The following is a 16,968-nucleotide window of genomic DNA, read 5'->3' as shown; positions in this document are numbered from 1 at the left end:
TTTTTATTTTTCCACTTGGTGCCTTTAAATAGTTGATGGCCCCAGAGTACATGGTTCTTCTGATTCCATGCTGAATTCAAGTTTGTATTCTTCTTTTGCTCTTAATTACACCCTTTGACTTAATCACTAGAATGGACACAGATTCCTGGTAAAGCTGAAAATTACACTTGTCTTGTAGAAATTTCCTAATTAGGCATAGATTTTTTTGTAGTAGGTCTGTCACAAAAAGAAATATCTCAAATATGAAGTAATTTCAGTTTTATTGGTGTAACTGTGATGTACTTTCAGATCAAAATTTATTATGGAAACGAGTAGGAAACAGTTCCTTGAAATTCTCTTGTTGGCATCCAGCTCAAATTGAGGAGGCTGCCAAACCTGGTAGTAAGTACAGACTGGTGAAATTGTATGGCACTAAGAACTAAAAGTAGAACAGTGAGGCCTGAACAGCCTGTTGATCCTCTCTAGGATACAACAATATTCTTCTGCCTCTTTCCAGTCTCCATCCTATTGCTCTTTACTTATGTTCCTTTCCCCATTTATTTTACATGTGTTTGAAGAAGAGAGGTAATAACAAGAAGTATTACAAGTCTTTGTTTTGGGAGAGGGAGTGGTCTTTTGCTCTTTGTTGTGTTTTTTGTTTGCTTAGGTGTTGGTTTTGTTTTTTAAATAGTTCTGAAAGGTTTTTGAAAGTACTGTTGTGAGTTTAAAGACAGAATTGGTTGCAAAGGCATTCCGTTCCAAGAAGTCAGCCAGTTGCTTACTTCTTATAAGTCAACTAGTAAAATATGGATTGACGATGTATTCCTGCCTAAAAAAATAGGTGGTGATGTTACCATATATTAGGTGTGAGAAAATTTACCTGCAAAGAGCAAATTCTGCAAGCTTGGTGTAGTTTTGATTTGTCCAGGCTCTGCAGACAGCTGTCAAGGCAGCTTTGCTGCTGTCAGTCCTGCATGTGTGTATGGGCAGCAGGATTGCGGCAGCGAGTGAACTTGTGCAGACTCCAGCACGACTGTGTCCCCTGGGCTGTGTGCTTGTGAGTTCACTGGGAACTATCCAAGCATCGTCTTTTAAAGGCCCTAGTTGCCTGTGGGTGTTGACAGCCATCAGCCTTTTCTTCAGAGTTTTTAGAAGCATTGCTCAAATGTCTTCAGGCAGTGCTTCAGCTTCTGGGATTCTCACTTTGAAAACTTCCATGGCTGCTTTGGGTTCCCCAGCCTGGTCTATGCTTGATTCAAAAGAGTTTTGATGGCATGACCCAGGAGCTGAAACTGCAGCATACTGCAGCATTTTGATGAGATTGACGAACCCACCTCAGTTTGAAAACAGCTTTGGAAATGCAGATCCACTGTATGCTAGGCTTGCATTTCTGGTACTGGATTTGGATTTTAATGTATCATTGTCATATGATTTTTTGAAGTTCATTATGTGTCATCTGAAGTCTTGCTTAAAAGAGTTGTCAAGTTGTATACTTGCTTTGAAATCTGTAGAACTATAGATAGATAGCTGTCATTTCCAGACATGGCAAGATTACTATAGTTCATTGTTGTCAGTAGCTATTGTGTGCAGTCAGGATGTCCTGGGGAAAGAGAGTGCGTGGTTTAAAGTTGACGTTAAGTACATCAGCATTCCAGTGGTGGTAAGCCAGAAAAAAGCTGGTGGTATTTTACTGAATTACTAAGAGATTAGACTAACCTATTTTGGTAGAAGTGAAAAGAAGTAAATCTGAAAAATTTGAGATTTGTTATTCCTTTTGTGATGGATCCTGAAAAGAAAGGATTTTTCTGGCATGTAAAGTGTAAAGCTTAACAAAACTCTTCCTGGAACAGGAAGGCAGAGTGAAACAGACGGCATTTCTTTAGGGAAAGGCTCTCTGTATTAATGTCTTGTTAACTAAGTGAAAGAAGTGCTTTCTCTCTGAAGACATTGCGGCTAATGGATACACAAATGTTTCAGTGGTAAGTGCTTTGAATGCACAGACAACTTTTGCTAATTCCTTCTAATTTTGAAACAGTTTGCATTTCATGCCAGCTCTTAAATGATTTTTCCAGTCATTAGTGGCTAGTAATCAATAGGTCTCATTGTGGCTGTTGTTACTTAATGATTTGGAATGTAAAGTTTATGTTTATATACAGCATTATTTCTGGAAGGTTGAGGCTTTCAACTAACCTGAATTTAAAAAAAAGAAATCTGCTGCTATGTGCAAAGTTGTTTTTAAAAAATCATTTGTGGAGTTTTATTGAGTCTCATTTCAAACAAAGGTGCCAGAGGCATTTTTTAATGTAATTGCAAAGTGTAGCAGAACGAAGAGGTAGGAGAAGCTGTAATTTAGCAGTGAACTGTGTCAACAGAGACTGGTAATGTTTTTGTAATATGCGGTAATTGTGTTTTGCTGTAGGCTTTTTACAACTTTATTTTGTATCTGCAAGTAATTGTAAAAATAGCCCATGAGAAGAATGTGTATTTTCTATAATGGCTTTGTATAGAAATAGATGTTATAAAAATGTCGATCAGCTCTGTTGATACACTGTGTAAAAAGGAATGGATCTAACTGTGTTACTTTACTGGTTAAAAACTTTTCCTTTCACAAAGGAAGTCTAATGGGGGAGCAGATTACTGTACTTTCTTTGTTTGTTACCCATTAGTATTTAGGCACCTGGCAGGAAGTTTGAATGCTTTTAAAGATTAAAGCCTGTTAATTTGCTGAGAAAATTTGTGTAGAATAGGCAACATTTTAACATTATTTTATTTTTGTAACTTCTACAAGTTATATTCTACTCTTACTTGAAATGTAAGAGAGACAAATTAACCCAGTTAGATTTTGCAAAAAGTGGTAAGTGGGGTGGATACCTGTATGTGTGGCATTGCCATATCTCTGAAATAGATGTGAGCGTGTGTGACTTAGACATCTAGAGAACTAAAAGTGCTGCATTCCTTAAAAAAGTAAAATTTGCAAAAAAAAAAAAAAAAAACCGTGAAATTTTAATTTCTCTCAATGTTACACTGGGAAAAACTTCCATCCAGAGGGTACAGCTTCAGCTCAAAGGAATGTATGTAACTTATCTACACAAATCTCCAGTCAGCATTGATTAAGGAGTTAAGTTGGAAACAGACAAAAATGGTTGTGCTTTCTGTCTTCTTTCTCCTTCCCCCTTCTTGTTTAGTAGTTGTTAATAGAAACTGAGTGAATCATTCTTCTTGTCTCATTATTCCAGCTTGTCATGGAAGTGTGCTAAAGGCAGTGTTGAGTGGCTGAGTACTTGATCACCAGTTTAAACCATCTAGTTTGTCCAGCAACACTCTTCTCCCTATTTTGGACCACCAATAGTTATGCTGAGCTTCTTCCCCACTTTTAACAGGGAAGACATGATTTTTCCAGACTATGGAGCTAATAATTAAAGGGTTTTGCCATGGACACCACCTTTGATAGCTTTCTGCTTGCCTGAACCCCAGCCAGAAATGCTGTGTTCTGGATTGCATACATTGGGGGGGCACCCCCACAAACTGCTGCTCTTCTTCGGAATTCTGAAATTTCTACTCAGAAAAGAAACAGCTTTTCAAATACCTGGCAGCATTTGTGAGGTGCTCTGTGGTGCTGCTGCTGTGTGATTTGACTGTAGTTGGTAAATTACTGTTTTTGTCTTCTGTGCATTACCAACATGTTTCCACACAAAGCTGTTCCTTAAGTGAGAAGATACAGGAAGTGAAAGAGTAATCTGATTTCGTTGTGGGAAGCATCTGGATTGTGTTAATTTTTTCCTGTAGCGTTTACTTTCTTACTGATCTTCTTTAAAACTGTGTTTTTCCAATTATTCAGAAAAGTATAATATTGCATGTTCTGTAGGAGACTTCGAGTATAAAATTGGTCTCTAGGCTTAGTAAAATTGAGTGATTGACCCCACCTCTCACCCTTTGGTTTTCTTTTTTCTTTTAAGCGGTGAACTTCAAAGAAGTTAACGAAGAAAACAAGAGAGAACTCTTCAGTGAAATATTTTCTTCCATCGAAACATTGGCATTCACCTTTGGAAACGTGTAAGTTGGAATCCAGAAGGAGTTTTTAAAGAACTCAATGAAACTGAATCAAATTAAGACTCAATAACAAAAGCTTTCGTTTTCTTTTGGACAACTATTTTCTGATAAAGTATTTTAAATTAACTACATCTAGAACAATTTTACTGCTCTTCCTTTTTGTCAATTTGGGGTTTTTTTCCTAATAAGGAAATCTAGGATGGTATAGAAATTGGAGGGAATGTAAGATGACTACTAAAACTGGTTTGCAGAACTTTTAAAAAGACTTAGTAACACTATCTGAATTTTTTAATTCAGTGATATAAAATTGCTTAGTGAGGTAAAGTAATGAAGTAACACAATTCTTTGTTTTTCTGGCAGTGTTTCAGACTTCCTTATGGGAGATGTAGACAATGGCTCGTCATTGGGACTTCCTGTATCTCGGAGAAGTCGGGTAGGCTAAACACGTTCTCTCGGAGTGTAGAATGAGATCTGTTAAAGGAGACTTCCAGTTCCACTGAAACTCTGTATCATGGGGCTGGGACACTTGGAGTTGTCTGAGTTTTAAAACAAGATTAAACGCAGGGAAAAAATGTTTATTCAGGGTTTCAGGTACTTGAATGTGTTCTCAATTCTAAATAATAGTGATGATTCGACAGGGCTACCTGCTGTCATTGTTTTTGAGATTTTTAAATTGGTCAAGTGAAAATAAATACGGAAAAGAAAGGTACTTTAATGATTTGCTTGCTGAAGTAGTTAGACTATACCTGTTAAACCTGGAAACCCAAGGTTTAATGGCCTATTTTTGGCTTTTAAAGACTAGTATTCATGACAAAACGTTTTCTTCTTTCAGAGCCCAGTTTGCGCTGTAACTGTTTCAGCAACAATTTGCTAAAAGAACTGTCAACTTATAGGTAGTCAAAGAAAAACACTAACACTATAAACTTACCTTTAAATACTTTGAAGGTGTGATTGAAAAATGCTCAGTGCCAAATTCTGTTCTGAATTTTGGTGTATCTAGAAGCAGACTTTCAGGTAAATCAAATAAAATTAGGAGTTACATGCAAAGAAGATAGAGTTGGTAATTAGTGTGTATCACCAAGCTGAGTTGTAACGAGGTTAGAAATGTTAGGTTGTGCAGTTTTTTAAAGGCTTTGTTGAAGCATACTTAAGACTTAGCGTTTCTTCACACAGGCTTGTGTACAGCAATACCATGCAGCTACAGCTCAGTAGTCTTCAAATTTTCACTGTTTGATAATCCATCTTTCTCTCATGTGTGTTATCATACAAATTCTACTTCTGTAGCTGCTACAAAACTTATCATCATAAACAATATGGGGGAAAAGTAGGCTACTCAGAAAACTGGTTTCAGCAAACTTAGAATTAGGTTGCTGATAAAAAGTATGAAATAAAATATCACAGAACCCAGTGTCTCATGTAAATTAAATGAGATTATTTGAAGAAGTACTAGTTCATCTAATTGGTTCACCAGCAGAAGGAAGGTGCTGAATTTGCCAACATTTTAATTTTGTAATGGTTTTGCATTGCAGAAATAAATCCCTGTGGAATGAGATGTTCTTATATGTTGTGCTGTGAATAGCTGATTGTCTGAAAGATCACCCTTCTGAACATGGAGATGGGGGAAAGGCCAAGGAGAAATTAGAATATAGTGAAATGAAGGAGTTTCATTCTAGATGCTTCAGAAGTCACCAGTTTATATTTAAAAGCTCGCTTTTGTAGTGTCTCCTGCTTTTCCTAATGTGAAGGTGAACAATTATAAATTTTGGAGCAGGTAGGATAACATAGTGTAGTTTCTTATAAATCTGTCTGAAGTGCATTTTCATTTAGGCAAATACACATTTAACAGGTGAATCATTTCACTTTGATTTACAATTCAGAGACCAATTTGGAGGCCAACTAGGAGACTGGAGTGTTAAGAGGAGTTAAATACAAAATATATAATAGCTATATTAACTTTTCCTGTAGTTGTGTGTGTTCAATGGTTGATCATAGCAGCTAGCTGTATTTTAAACAGAGCATAACATTTTGGTAGAATTAACCATGTAAATACTTTGAGGGTTGATTAAGGAGAAATATGTTAATTGCCTCTTAAGTTAGGGACCTCCCTAATTAAGCTGATGAGGATGTCTCCAAGGAGGAGGGGTGGGCAGAGCTGATCTTGCTTCTCTTGACTGCAGGGGAGTCTACATTCTTTACTTACAGCATTCCATTTGGAAACTTAAGTTAAATTATATGTATACCCCCTCTTAGCAAATGTAATTGTTCTCATTCTAGCTCTTGTAGTTCAACCAGATGTACAAGGTGGAAGCAAAGATATTTTTTAATTAAAAACAAAACCACTTTAAAATATAATGGAAGAGACGAGACAGACATGCCTGACCTTTCATTACTCAACAAGCTATTTGAATGCTATTTGATGCTGTGCAGATCTGAGAGCATAATAAAGGAGAATGATAAAATTTTCAAAATGTGTGAAGAGATTTGCCTGTGTCAGGGTGAGAGTGTTGGGTAATGGGGGCAAAAAAGATTGAAGAGACTGGTTGAAGTTGGAAGTGAAATCTCTCTAGAAGTCAGGCTTGTAAGTTTTGCTAGGGCTACTGTGATGAGTCATTGGTTGCTTGAGGTGACAAGCTGTATGGATCAAGTTCTGGTAATAAATTGCAGGACATAGGTAAAAGTAGTTGTTCATGTTTGCTTCAAAAACATGGTATTACATAGTTGCAGTGGGGCAAATATGAAAGAATGAGTGACCTTTGATTAGCTGCCCTAACTAGTGTGCCTGATTTACTGGAAAGGAGTGAACATTTCTCAGGACTGCAATGATTTAGGTCTTACAGAATTGGAAATAATTTTTAGGATCAGAACTTACAAATGCCTCAAGTTAATATAATGTATGGGGGATTTCTTACTATTATATTTTCTTCCCTAACAGCTTCAAAATCCACTTGAAGACAGTAATATTTTATATAAACTCTAGACTAAATCTAGGAATGTTGACGCTTTCTCTGTACCCAAATATTGAACCATTCCTAAATTCAGATTTTTGTGTTTTTTAACAGTTTAGCTGCGGACAGCTTTGGATAGATTTTCACCTGTTCTGGAAAAGCCCTTGCATTTTGTTGAAACTCTTGTATTAGACAGCCACTTTAATACTGTTCCACTTTCTTAGGAACCACATACATCTTTATGCTCTAGTTTGATACCCTTTGTCATTGATGATTAATACCTTGCTCATTTTGGCCTATGGAAAAGCCACTTTTGCTGTGAAGTAATCAATGATTCTTGATGTATTTTTGTGTGATGTATGATCAGTTTTCATTTACATTAAAAAACTCCAACAAACCAAAACTACTTTTGTCATTGATACCTGTGCTCCATTTTAGTGTATGTTTGAAAATAAACCAGTGCCAAAGTCTAAATGGAAACAAGCTGTTCTTGCAAAGCCTAAAGTCACTTTGCAGCCATTTCTTAGCATTTGGTTTCTGTCTGCTTTGTGCTTCAAAGTTTTCAAAAGTAGTTTATCCTTTTTAAATTACATATGGTGTGATGTCTGTCTTTGTTTTGGTTTGGCTATTAAGGGGGTAGTGGTTATAAAGTAAACTTATTATTCATTTAAATTTGTTGAGCAGTCAGGTCTTCAGCACAGTCTTAGAAATAATTCAACTTGCACAATTAAAGGGGTAGCAAAATGTAGTGTGAGGACAAAGGTAGGGATGACATGATGTGCTAAATTCCTTTTGTTATTGGATTACATTCTGGTGAGTTGTACTGATTGTCAGAGCTTCATTAGCAATTGTTACTAGTCAGCTATTGTGCCTGCAGTGCACCACCTGCAAGTAATTTAGGAAAAATTCTAAATTTATTCCCTTGAGAAAGAAATACAGGATTGTAATGGCTTGTAGAATGATGTCTGTTATATGAATCTGACATTAGGTCTGTGTGAGATGGTTTTTAAAAGATAGGTAGGGATTTAAGAAAAGCTGGAGCTCATTTAATTGTTTAACAAATCTGGTTGATATTTAACTCTTTCAACACAGACTTTCAAGATTGTTGATGTAAAGGTATATAATGCTTCCTTGCTATTTATTGTGTCTCATTTGACAGCAGTGGGAGTTTAAAATATGCTGTGCCTTAGATAAGAGGGAGTTATGGTGCAGTTTGCTTTATCTGCTCAATCTGGAAGAAAACAAAGAGGCAGATAATGCCATTTATGTAGCCATTCAGTTCCAGTGAGAGCTTTTCTTTGCTATCTTAATGTTTTGTTTCTTGTACACCAGTCTTTTGAGAATCTTTCCGTGGAGTCTGGGGGTTCACTGCATGAAAGGGATGATATTCAAGGTAGGTCATTCATTTAGCATTGATAAATATAATTTTGTATCTGTGGGCTTTTTGTCTTCTAAGAATGTTCTAAGTTGCTTGGTCACTTCTTTACACCTGTGATGCCATTACAACTTCACTGTACAAAAAAAGAAAAACTATTGAAAAGGTTTTATTCTTTTGTAAATAAACAACTGTGGTTGCTTTGGCGGGGGGCAGGGGGGAACGAACTCAGACCTGAAGCGCCTTCTGTGTGTTGTCATAAGATTGGTGTTTTGTTAGGTCACTTTCTTGAAGAAAGTTATGCTGGCCATATGACTACTCCAGATAAAATACTATGACCCTTTAATTTGTTCTAAAACCTCTGTCAGTCCTGTTTAGAGTCAACTAGCATTAAAGACCAACTCAAGATCAGAGCTGCTTAAGCATTCACAGTTGGCTAATACTGGCTTTGCTCTCAGTGTGTGGTCATGCCTAAAAATCACTTCTTTGTGTTGGATGCTTTATTTGCAGGACATCTTCGAGCAGAGGAGGTTGATAGCATGCTCCTAAGAAATGACAGTGGAATTGAGTCGGCTCTGTCCTATGCTAAAGCATGGTCAAAATATACCAAGGATGTAGTCGCATGGGTGGAGAAAAAGCTTAGCTTGGGTGAGTGCCTCTTTCTGGCATTTAATCAGCTTTGTCATGATGAAATTAAATCTGTTGTCAGGCCTCTGTGCTGCAGACTGTCAATAATGTGATTTCTAAATTAGTAGCTGTTCTGTTGAAGTGGATAGAGCTGTCTTGCATTTCCTATAATTAAAGGCCTGTAACAAAGTGAAGGTGGTCCCCTCTGTACCCTGTTTGTTAAAGGAAGACTGTTAAAAGCATTTAGCATATGTTATAACTGTTCTGTTATAAGATAAACAGTAACTGTGAAATTTTTTTAACAGAAGTGGAGTGTGCTAAAAACTTAGCAAAAATGGCTGAAACCGCTAAAGCTGTTGTTGGACACCAGGTGAGTACACCTTAGGGGCTTTATCTTGGTGTTAAATCTGTACTGGATGACTTGCCCAAAAGTAAAACTCTGAGGATGAGGAATGGATTTTTAAGCTGATACAGAATTGATTTATACCATAAAACAGTGGTTAAAAGATCTCCATTTTACATATTTCCATTTGATAGGGAAATTTGCGTATATAATATTACTTTTGTTGAATATGCGGATTAGTTTTCACAATATTCTTTTTTCTGTCTAATGTCTTGAATGCTTTGTGATTTGGGCTTGTAGACTTTCTTCTTAGTAAAATGAATCGCAGATGAGAAATTAATTTCCTAAGTTCATACCTGACATTCATATCTATTTTAGTAAATACCTTTCTAAATTTAGTTGAAAATCTAGTTCAGTTATACAGACATTTAGAATATCATTACACCTCTGTCTTACCTAGAATATTAATATGTTTTGTGTAATTTTAGGATTACATGCCATTCCAATCAATATTCATTAATGCTTTTCAAAATGATATTGAGAACAGTCAACTTTGGCAACAAACAGCTGCTGCTCTCCAGTCTAACAAATTTGTGCAGGTAAGCTTAAAGAACATTACAAAAGTATGTATAATTTCATGGAATACTTGAAAGAACAAACTTCCAGCCGATATGCCTTTAATGTTCTCCATTAATATTTCCTATCTAGCCTCTTCTTGGAAGGAAAAATGAGTTGGATAGACAAAGGAAAGATATCAAGGAACTTTGGCAGCGAGAACAGAAAAAAATGGTTGGTAATCATTTCATATTTAATGGTTCAGTCTAGAATTCTTCAAAAGGATGAAATTTTCAAACTAGGCTGTTAGGCCCTTACATTCACACACAGTTTGTAGGGCTTATTGAAAGTAGATCTAACTGTCCATTTCATGACAATCTGGTATTTTTACAAGGTTATCTTTCAATGACTATGCACTTTGTACTACAGCATACAGACCTGTGCATGTTTCTTTAAACATCACATTAAATAACTGAAAAGTTAATATAATTCATTCTTCTGGTTTTTATTCTGCAGCAAGAGCTGGAAGCTGCTCTAAGAAAAGCCAAGTTGCTGTATACACAGCGTCAAGATGAGTATGAGAAGGCAAAATCCTGTACTGCTCGTGCTGAGGAGGAACATCTTAGCTCAAGTGGAAGCTTTGTGAAAGATTTCAGCAAGCAACTGGAAAAAAAACGAAGGCTTGAAGAGGAAGCTCTTCAAAAGGTAAAGAGGTTTTGTTCCTTGCTTTTAAAGTTAAGCCTATACTGGTTTTATTCATGCTTTCCCAATGGGGCTATTTGAGTAAGAGTTCCGTTCACAATTTTAATTTTAATCATGCTATGCTCTTTTGGGTTTTTATCTTAAAAGGGAATCTCAAATACAAGCGTATTGAGTGAAGCTTTTTCTTGCTTCTAGTACCAAGGCCTATAGTCCATCAACTCTTTATACTTGTGTTTTCTTTAGGCTGAAGAAGCCAATGAACACTATAAAGCAAGCGTGGCAGAGGTTGAAGAAAAAAGAAATGATTTGGAAAGCTTTAAAAGTGATGTTTTAACACAGCTTCGGGAGCTTATTTACCAGTGTGATCTTACTCTTAAAGCTGTAAGCATGGTTTTTAAAACACATTTTGCACAGATATATAAATATTGTTAAAACTAAGAGCCCCATTTTAAATAGAATGTTTTCAAAGGATAGATGTCGAGCCACTAGAAAATGAAGAAAAACTTTTAATCTATTTGTGTTCTCTTTCTGGTAGGAGTTAAAAGAAAATGTAGGGGAATTATACATGTCTTTAATGGATTTAATGGAACGTTTCTGGGTGTTTCAGGAGCTGTTGCCTCACTGACTACACAATCCTTATAAAATATCTTTAAAATTTTTTGATTGCAGCAGTGTTCCTCTGTTGCTAAAGAGTACAGCTTTCTTTGCTTTGATTAGTGCATTAGCAGAGACATTTGGATCAAGCCTAGAATGGACATTAGCACACTTCAGCCTTGGTGGCAGTCTCAATTACTGCAGGATCCATTGTGTCTAGTTGAATGTACTAATTTATTGTGTGCCATAGGGACATGATGGTCAAAAGTGCATATTGTGTGCAAAGTTTTTTTAAAAGCTTCAAGGATGTAAGAACATATTATGCCAAGAGATGTTTGGTTGTTTTGTTTGTTTGGATGAGACAGTGACAATTTAATGCTGGGGCAGGGAGGGAAAATGAAGCATCAAATACAATCCTTCTCCACAAGCAATACTAAAACCAACCCATAAGAACAGTAGAAAGCATAATCAGACTTGTCAGTTAAACTATATTTAAATTGCAAACTCCTTTGCAACCCGGAAGCTGACAAAGCAGTTACTCTGTGTCCCCCTTTTCTGGTCTCTGGCACGTGATAAAATCATTTAGAAGCATCATGTAATTTTAATGAAGAAAGTGTTAAGTCAATTTGTATGTTGGGACAGAGTTTTGTCCATTTCATGTCTCAAGACAATATGGAGCTCACCTGGGTTTGGAATTCCAACTGCTTCATCATTGTAGTGATGACTCTTACTCCTTCCAGAACATGAAAAAAGCCTTTTTGATAGCAAAAGCCCTTGCTGTTTATCTTGATCAACCCAAAGTGAGAAGCAATTGGAATTCTCTTTGCTACAGGGAGGATTCAATAACCCAGAGAGGAGAGAAATATTTGTATCTGTATTACAGATGAAGTTTTTACTGTTGACTTTCAGGAGATTTGCACTAAGTAACACATTACTATTTTCTGAAAATTTTCAAGTCTTATTGTTCCAATAATCTTCTGTTCCGGTATTCAGTTGGGTTGAGCAAAGTGTAATATTTAGTAAATAGTAAGTGAAGTAAGTGAAATATTTAGTAAATAATCTACAAATAAGGAAAATCTTTTTCTCCTGACAGGCAACAGTTAACCTGTTCCAGCTGCAGCATGCTCAGGTTGTATCTCTTCCAGTTAACTGCCAGTCCCTCTGTGAGAGTGCCAAACTCTATGACCCTGGTCAGCAGTATTCAGAGTTTGTGAAAAGTTTGCCAAAGGATGGTGTTCCTGTTGAATCAGGTTGTTTTGAAACGCAGAGTTCCCAGGTTGATGGGTAAGTGCCAAAGTACAAGTGGCAATTGCTTGGTTTAGAATGGAACACTAGGCATACATGTTTAACAATAAAACAGTGTTTTTGGAGGAACTAAAGGAATCCTGGTGTTTTACCATGCTTTACTATTCTCTGTCTTTATCTCGTCTTTAAGATGGCAGACTATATATAATGTTGACATTAAAACCTGCCTCTAAATTCTAAAGCAGAATGTCATTTCCTGCAATAAGACTTGCTAAAACATTGATAATTGTTGTGCAAGTCTTGTTACAATTTTAATGTAGATACTGGTCAGTACAAAAAATGTAAATTTTGGACTTGGTAGTGTTATGTGGCAAGTGGTACTTGATAATCAGTTCAGAAAGTCTGAAGAGGTAGTTTTCCTCTTCTACAAGCCTTGCTGCTACATATAGTAGCTTCTTTCATACTGTTTACATTTGGCAGCTTTTTGGCAGGAAGTGTTGCTTGATTTCTATCTCATGCTATGTGCCTAAAAAAAGCTCAGAGTCCGTTTGTAGGGACATGTTATAACTTAATTATTTTTTTTCCAACCTGTATGGAATGGAAGTTTTTACTGTTAAACTATGAAAGATCCAGCTAATGTGGAAGTAAAGACTTCAAGACAGAGACAGCTCCTTGTGTCAGCATGCAAATGCCTTTCCACCTTTAGTTTGTTGTAAAATAGTCATCTTGGCACTAAAGCACCAGAATATCCATTTCAATCTGTGTGTTTCACAGTTCTACAGGAAAGCGTCGTCATCGTTTTTCAAAAGGAAACTAAATACAAAAAAAACTGAATGCTTGAGTCAGACTTCTACCAACAAAAGGCAGGAAATTCAAAGTTAAAGCTGAGATTCTTAATTCTTGTCTGTAAATTTCCTGCCTTTTAAGACTGACTTAAGCTATACTCATAAACTTTGACTTAGGGGGATTTAACTATTTAGCTCCCTGAGAAACTCATGAGCATGAAATTTTAAACTTTGTGTGCTTTCCCAGCAATTTACTGCTTGACATTTATAGGAGTATTTTTTCTTCTCTTCTCTCCCCATCTTTTGTTTTCTTTGTCACAGCCTTGTGATTCTCCATGTACTTGATCATTTTTATTGTTTGAGCCTGCATTAATTTAAGGGACAGTAGCTTGAACAAATGCAAATTTTAATGGTTTTCAGTCTCTGTTTGCCTTAAGTTTGATAGGGTAGAACTGATTAAGGAACTGCTTCCTGACTGCTAAACTTGGCCAGCAGGCCATTTTGTCCCCAGGGTGCTTCAGCATTTTACATTAATTACTGTTAACAGTATTCTGTCCTTACCATGAGAGTGGACTTTCAAAATGGATTGACACTCTGGCAGCTTCAACACATTCCCTGTGCATTTAAAAAGCACATCTTGGGTGGAGAGAAAACACTAAGGAAATCTCACATATTTCATTGAAAATAAATGGCCACTCTTCTTTTTATATTTTTTAATTTTGGGCTTTGAGAATGACACATCAAAAATGTATGTTCATGAACAGTAATTAAATGTAGCATTTTTAGTGTCCGGGGATTAAAAAAATGCATTTTCATTCAATTCTGTCTTACTCATGCTTTTAAATTACTTTCTTCTTTCTGAAGGGTTTTTAATAAGCAATCAACAAACAGCATCCATACCTCCCATGGTAACTTATCTCAGTGTTCAGGAGATTTTCCTGCTCAGACCTTAGATGATGTGGGAAGCCCAATTTATCATCGTTCACAAAAGGTTAGAGAGAAGAGATCTTCCAGCAACACAGATATTCAAGGTAGTTCTGTATTTCTTCTGGAGCTCAGTCCCTAAATAAATTTTAAAAAAATAATAAAAACAAAAAAAACCCAAAACTTGTTGTCTGAAAATGTAACCCTGAAGGGTTAAAATGTATTATAAAGTTCAAAGCCTTTAAAACATTATGTACTTGAGTGTAATAAGGACAAATGGAAAACTGCCTGTATGCATACCTAGATCCTTTGACAAGAGAGGTGAGATACAATTCAAACAGCAAGTACTGTCAAGATCAATGGACTAAACAATTCCAATTAGCTTTAGCAATTGAAAATCCATTGGTTTTGTAAATTCTATTTTGATTGCAGATCTTCTGCAAAAGCACAATTGTCAAGTTTCTGAAATTAATTTTAGTTCCTGAAGCTTTTTCCTGAATTTTATGCCTTGTGGGTTTTTTGCTATATTGCATATTCATGTAACTTGTGCCATATTTTCCTATTTTGAATATAATCATAGTTAATCTTCAATTTAAAAAAGTGAATTTTGTCCTTGACATTTGGAATTAGCAGAGTTTCTTTTCAAAAGCAGTGCGAGGGCCACCACCATTCAGATCCTGGTCAGTTGGCAACCAGAGTGGAGGAATGTGCAGTGATTCTGAAAGTGCTGGGGGAAGCAGTGAGTCTCGATCCATGGATTCTCCATCTGCCAGCCCAGGTACAGCTACACTCACTGTTATGCTAATCTGAAGTCTTTTCTCTGCACTGTTTTACGTTAGCGAAGACATCATTGTTAAATAAGCAAGTATTGAACAGAGCATGTAGTGAAAAATGAGCAGTTGGATGGAATGATACATACAGCTTCCTGAAAATTTTTCTCATCTGCTAGGGGATTTTAAAAGACGACTTCCCCGAACACCTTCCACTGGGACTATGTCATCTGCAGATGATCTTGATGAAAGAGAGCCACCATCTCCTTCAGACTGTGGTAATGTTGTTTCCATATGTGAAGTCCTTAGAAGATGCTTTTTGTTACAGTGTGTGGCTTTTCTTTTTAATGTGCTTAAGAAAAGTACTTTAACAAGGTGTGATTGCCAGCAGCATTGCTTTTCAATGCAGTGTGCATCCATTAGAGGTTGAGAGCTGAAGAACAACATTCAGGTCATTTTAATGAAGTGGTGCAGAATTGTCTTTATATGTTTAGGTTACTGTATGGGCAACCATAGAACATTTCTAGTGTCTTCACCCTCCTGAGGTAAAGCAAATGATCCACTAACCATTCCTTCCAGACATTTGCATTTAAATTTAGCTGCGTGGCACTGAGTTATACAAGATCACTTGTAAACTTTGACGTGAAATGCTCAAATACATAGAGTTGATAAGAAGCAAATTGGAAAAAAGTGGATCCAAATGTTAAGGGGTAATAACTGAGATTTTACCCTTTTCAGCTAAGATAAGTGAGTTCAGTAACATCTGTCCCAGATTTGACCAGGCCATTTCTAATTTTCAATTAATTTTGGCTGTATAATGACCATGTTGCCACAGGCATTGAAACCTGAATAACTGGATTATCAGAAACAGTTCTACGGTATGTCTACAGTACTTAGAAACTAATTTTGAAATATTTGTGGCACTTGCTCAATAAAGCCCTTAGGAAATTCTTTACTTGGTCCTTATTTCCTAAACATATACTTTACCTTTTAGGAATGAACCTGTGGTAAACAGTATTAATTCAGACGTAGACTTAAAGCGTGGCAATGTGTTAATGAGTGCAAGCTTTCACTTGGATTGGTATTGTTTTAACAATGCTTGAGCATTTATGAAGCTTTCTGGGCAATTAATTAAATGTGTTAATTTTAAGTTATCTGTAAAACAAAGGGGTTTGGTTCACACAGTTGTTGATAGCATTTTAAGTAAATTGCTTGTAAAAATTTGGACACAAAAAGGACCAGTTGCTATTCTTTTTTGTCTTAGAATCTCTAGAAAATATTTTGATGTTGTTAGAGTGTCAGTGTTTTGTTAATTTATTTTTATTTTATGTGGCTTCTTCCTGCTGCATGATACTCTTTTTTTTTTTTTTTTTTACTTATTACAGAAACACTACAGGCCAAAACAAATCATCTTTTATGCTCTAGTACAGGATTTCAAAATGTATAAAATTAAACTTTCATGAATTGTTGCCTGAGATGCAGGGCAGTTGGAGTCAAATGTCCTAATATTTTCACATTGCCACAATACAGGAGAAAATTGAATACTTAAAAATGCAAAAATGATTTTTTGATTCCACTTTTATTCAAGATTTTTTGATAGTTAATGTCTCTGTTTTGTGAACTTGTAACATAGTTTTGCCTCCTTGTGATTGAAATGCTTTTGATTACTTTGGTAGTTGCCATTACTTACAGATTGGTGTTGTATAGTACAATTCAAAAAAAATTAGAGTAACTACCATTACAATAGTAGATATTAAAATGATGATAACAGAGAAATTCTCTTCAGGTTTAAATGATCTGACATCTGAAACTGCAAATTCTCCAGGACCTTTTAGAAATGCTAATATGTCCAAAGCAGCACAAACACACAAACTACGGAAGCTGAGAGCTCCATCTAAATGCAGAGAATGTGACAGCTTAGTGATATTTCATGGAGCTGAATGTGAGGAGGTAAGTTGAAAATTAGTTTAAATTCCTGCTTGGGATTTTTGCAAAGTTAGCAGTTTTGGAAACTGGAATTACGTTTCTATATAAAAACTAGAGTTTGTGGCTCATACAGTCACTGTGAACTTAA

General features: G+C 36.0%; 1 protein-coding gene across 10 annotated transcripts in view; it reads left to right on the top strand.

Annotated features, from left to right (window-relative positions):
- Positions 1-16,968, top strand: part of ARHGAP29 (Rho GTPase activating protein 29) — a 49,874-nt gene that overhangs the window by 26,760 nt on the left and 6,146 nt on the right. For 4 of the 10 annotated variants that reach the window (XM_085068116.1, XM_085068108.1, XM_085068107.1 and 1 more), the window contains 14 exons: positions 3,936-4,032; positions 4,390-4,462; positions 8,307-8,367; positions 8,860-8,997; positions 9,282-9,346; positions 9,808-9,918; positions 10,028-10,108; positions 10,391-10,579; positions 10,820-10,957; positions 12,264-12,454; positions 14,065-14,231; positions 14,774-14,902; positions 15,074-15,172; positions 16,681-16,844. In XM_085068116.1, the coding sequence (XP_084924242.1) occupies positions 3,936-4,032; positions 4,390-4,462; positions 8,307-8,367; positions 8,860-8,997; positions 9,282-9,346; positions 9,808-9,918; positions 10,028-10,108; positions 10,391-10,579; positions 10,820-10,957; positions 12,264-12,454; positions 14,065-14,231; positions 14,774-14,902; positions 15,074-15,172; positions 16,681-16,844 (1,703 nt within the window). Of the gene's footprint in view, positions 1-1,636; positions 1,959-3,935; positions 4,033-4,389; positions 4,463-8,306; positions 8,368-8,859; positions 8,998-9,281; positions 9,347-9,807; positions 9,919-10,027; positions 10,109-10,390; positions 10,580-10,819; positions 10,958-12,263; positions 12,455-14,064; positions 14,232-14,773; positions 14,903-15,073; positions 15,173-16,680; positions 16,845-16,968 lie in introns of those variants that run through there. The other 6 variants (XM_085068111.1, XM_085068110.1, XM_085068117.1 and 3 more) reach the window with 5 other exon arrangements.

This window comes from Lichenostomus cassidix, chromosome 8, assembly GCF_008360975.1.
Source record: "Lichenostomus cassidix isolate B80296 chromosome 8, HeHo_3.0, whole genome shotgun sequence".
NCBI lineage: Eukaryota > Metazoa > Chordata > Aves > Passeriformes > Meliphagidae > Lichenostomus > Lichenostomus cassidix.
The sequence above is the reverse complement of the archived record's forward strand: the minus strand, read 5'-3'. Positions and strand labels throughout refer to the sequence as shown.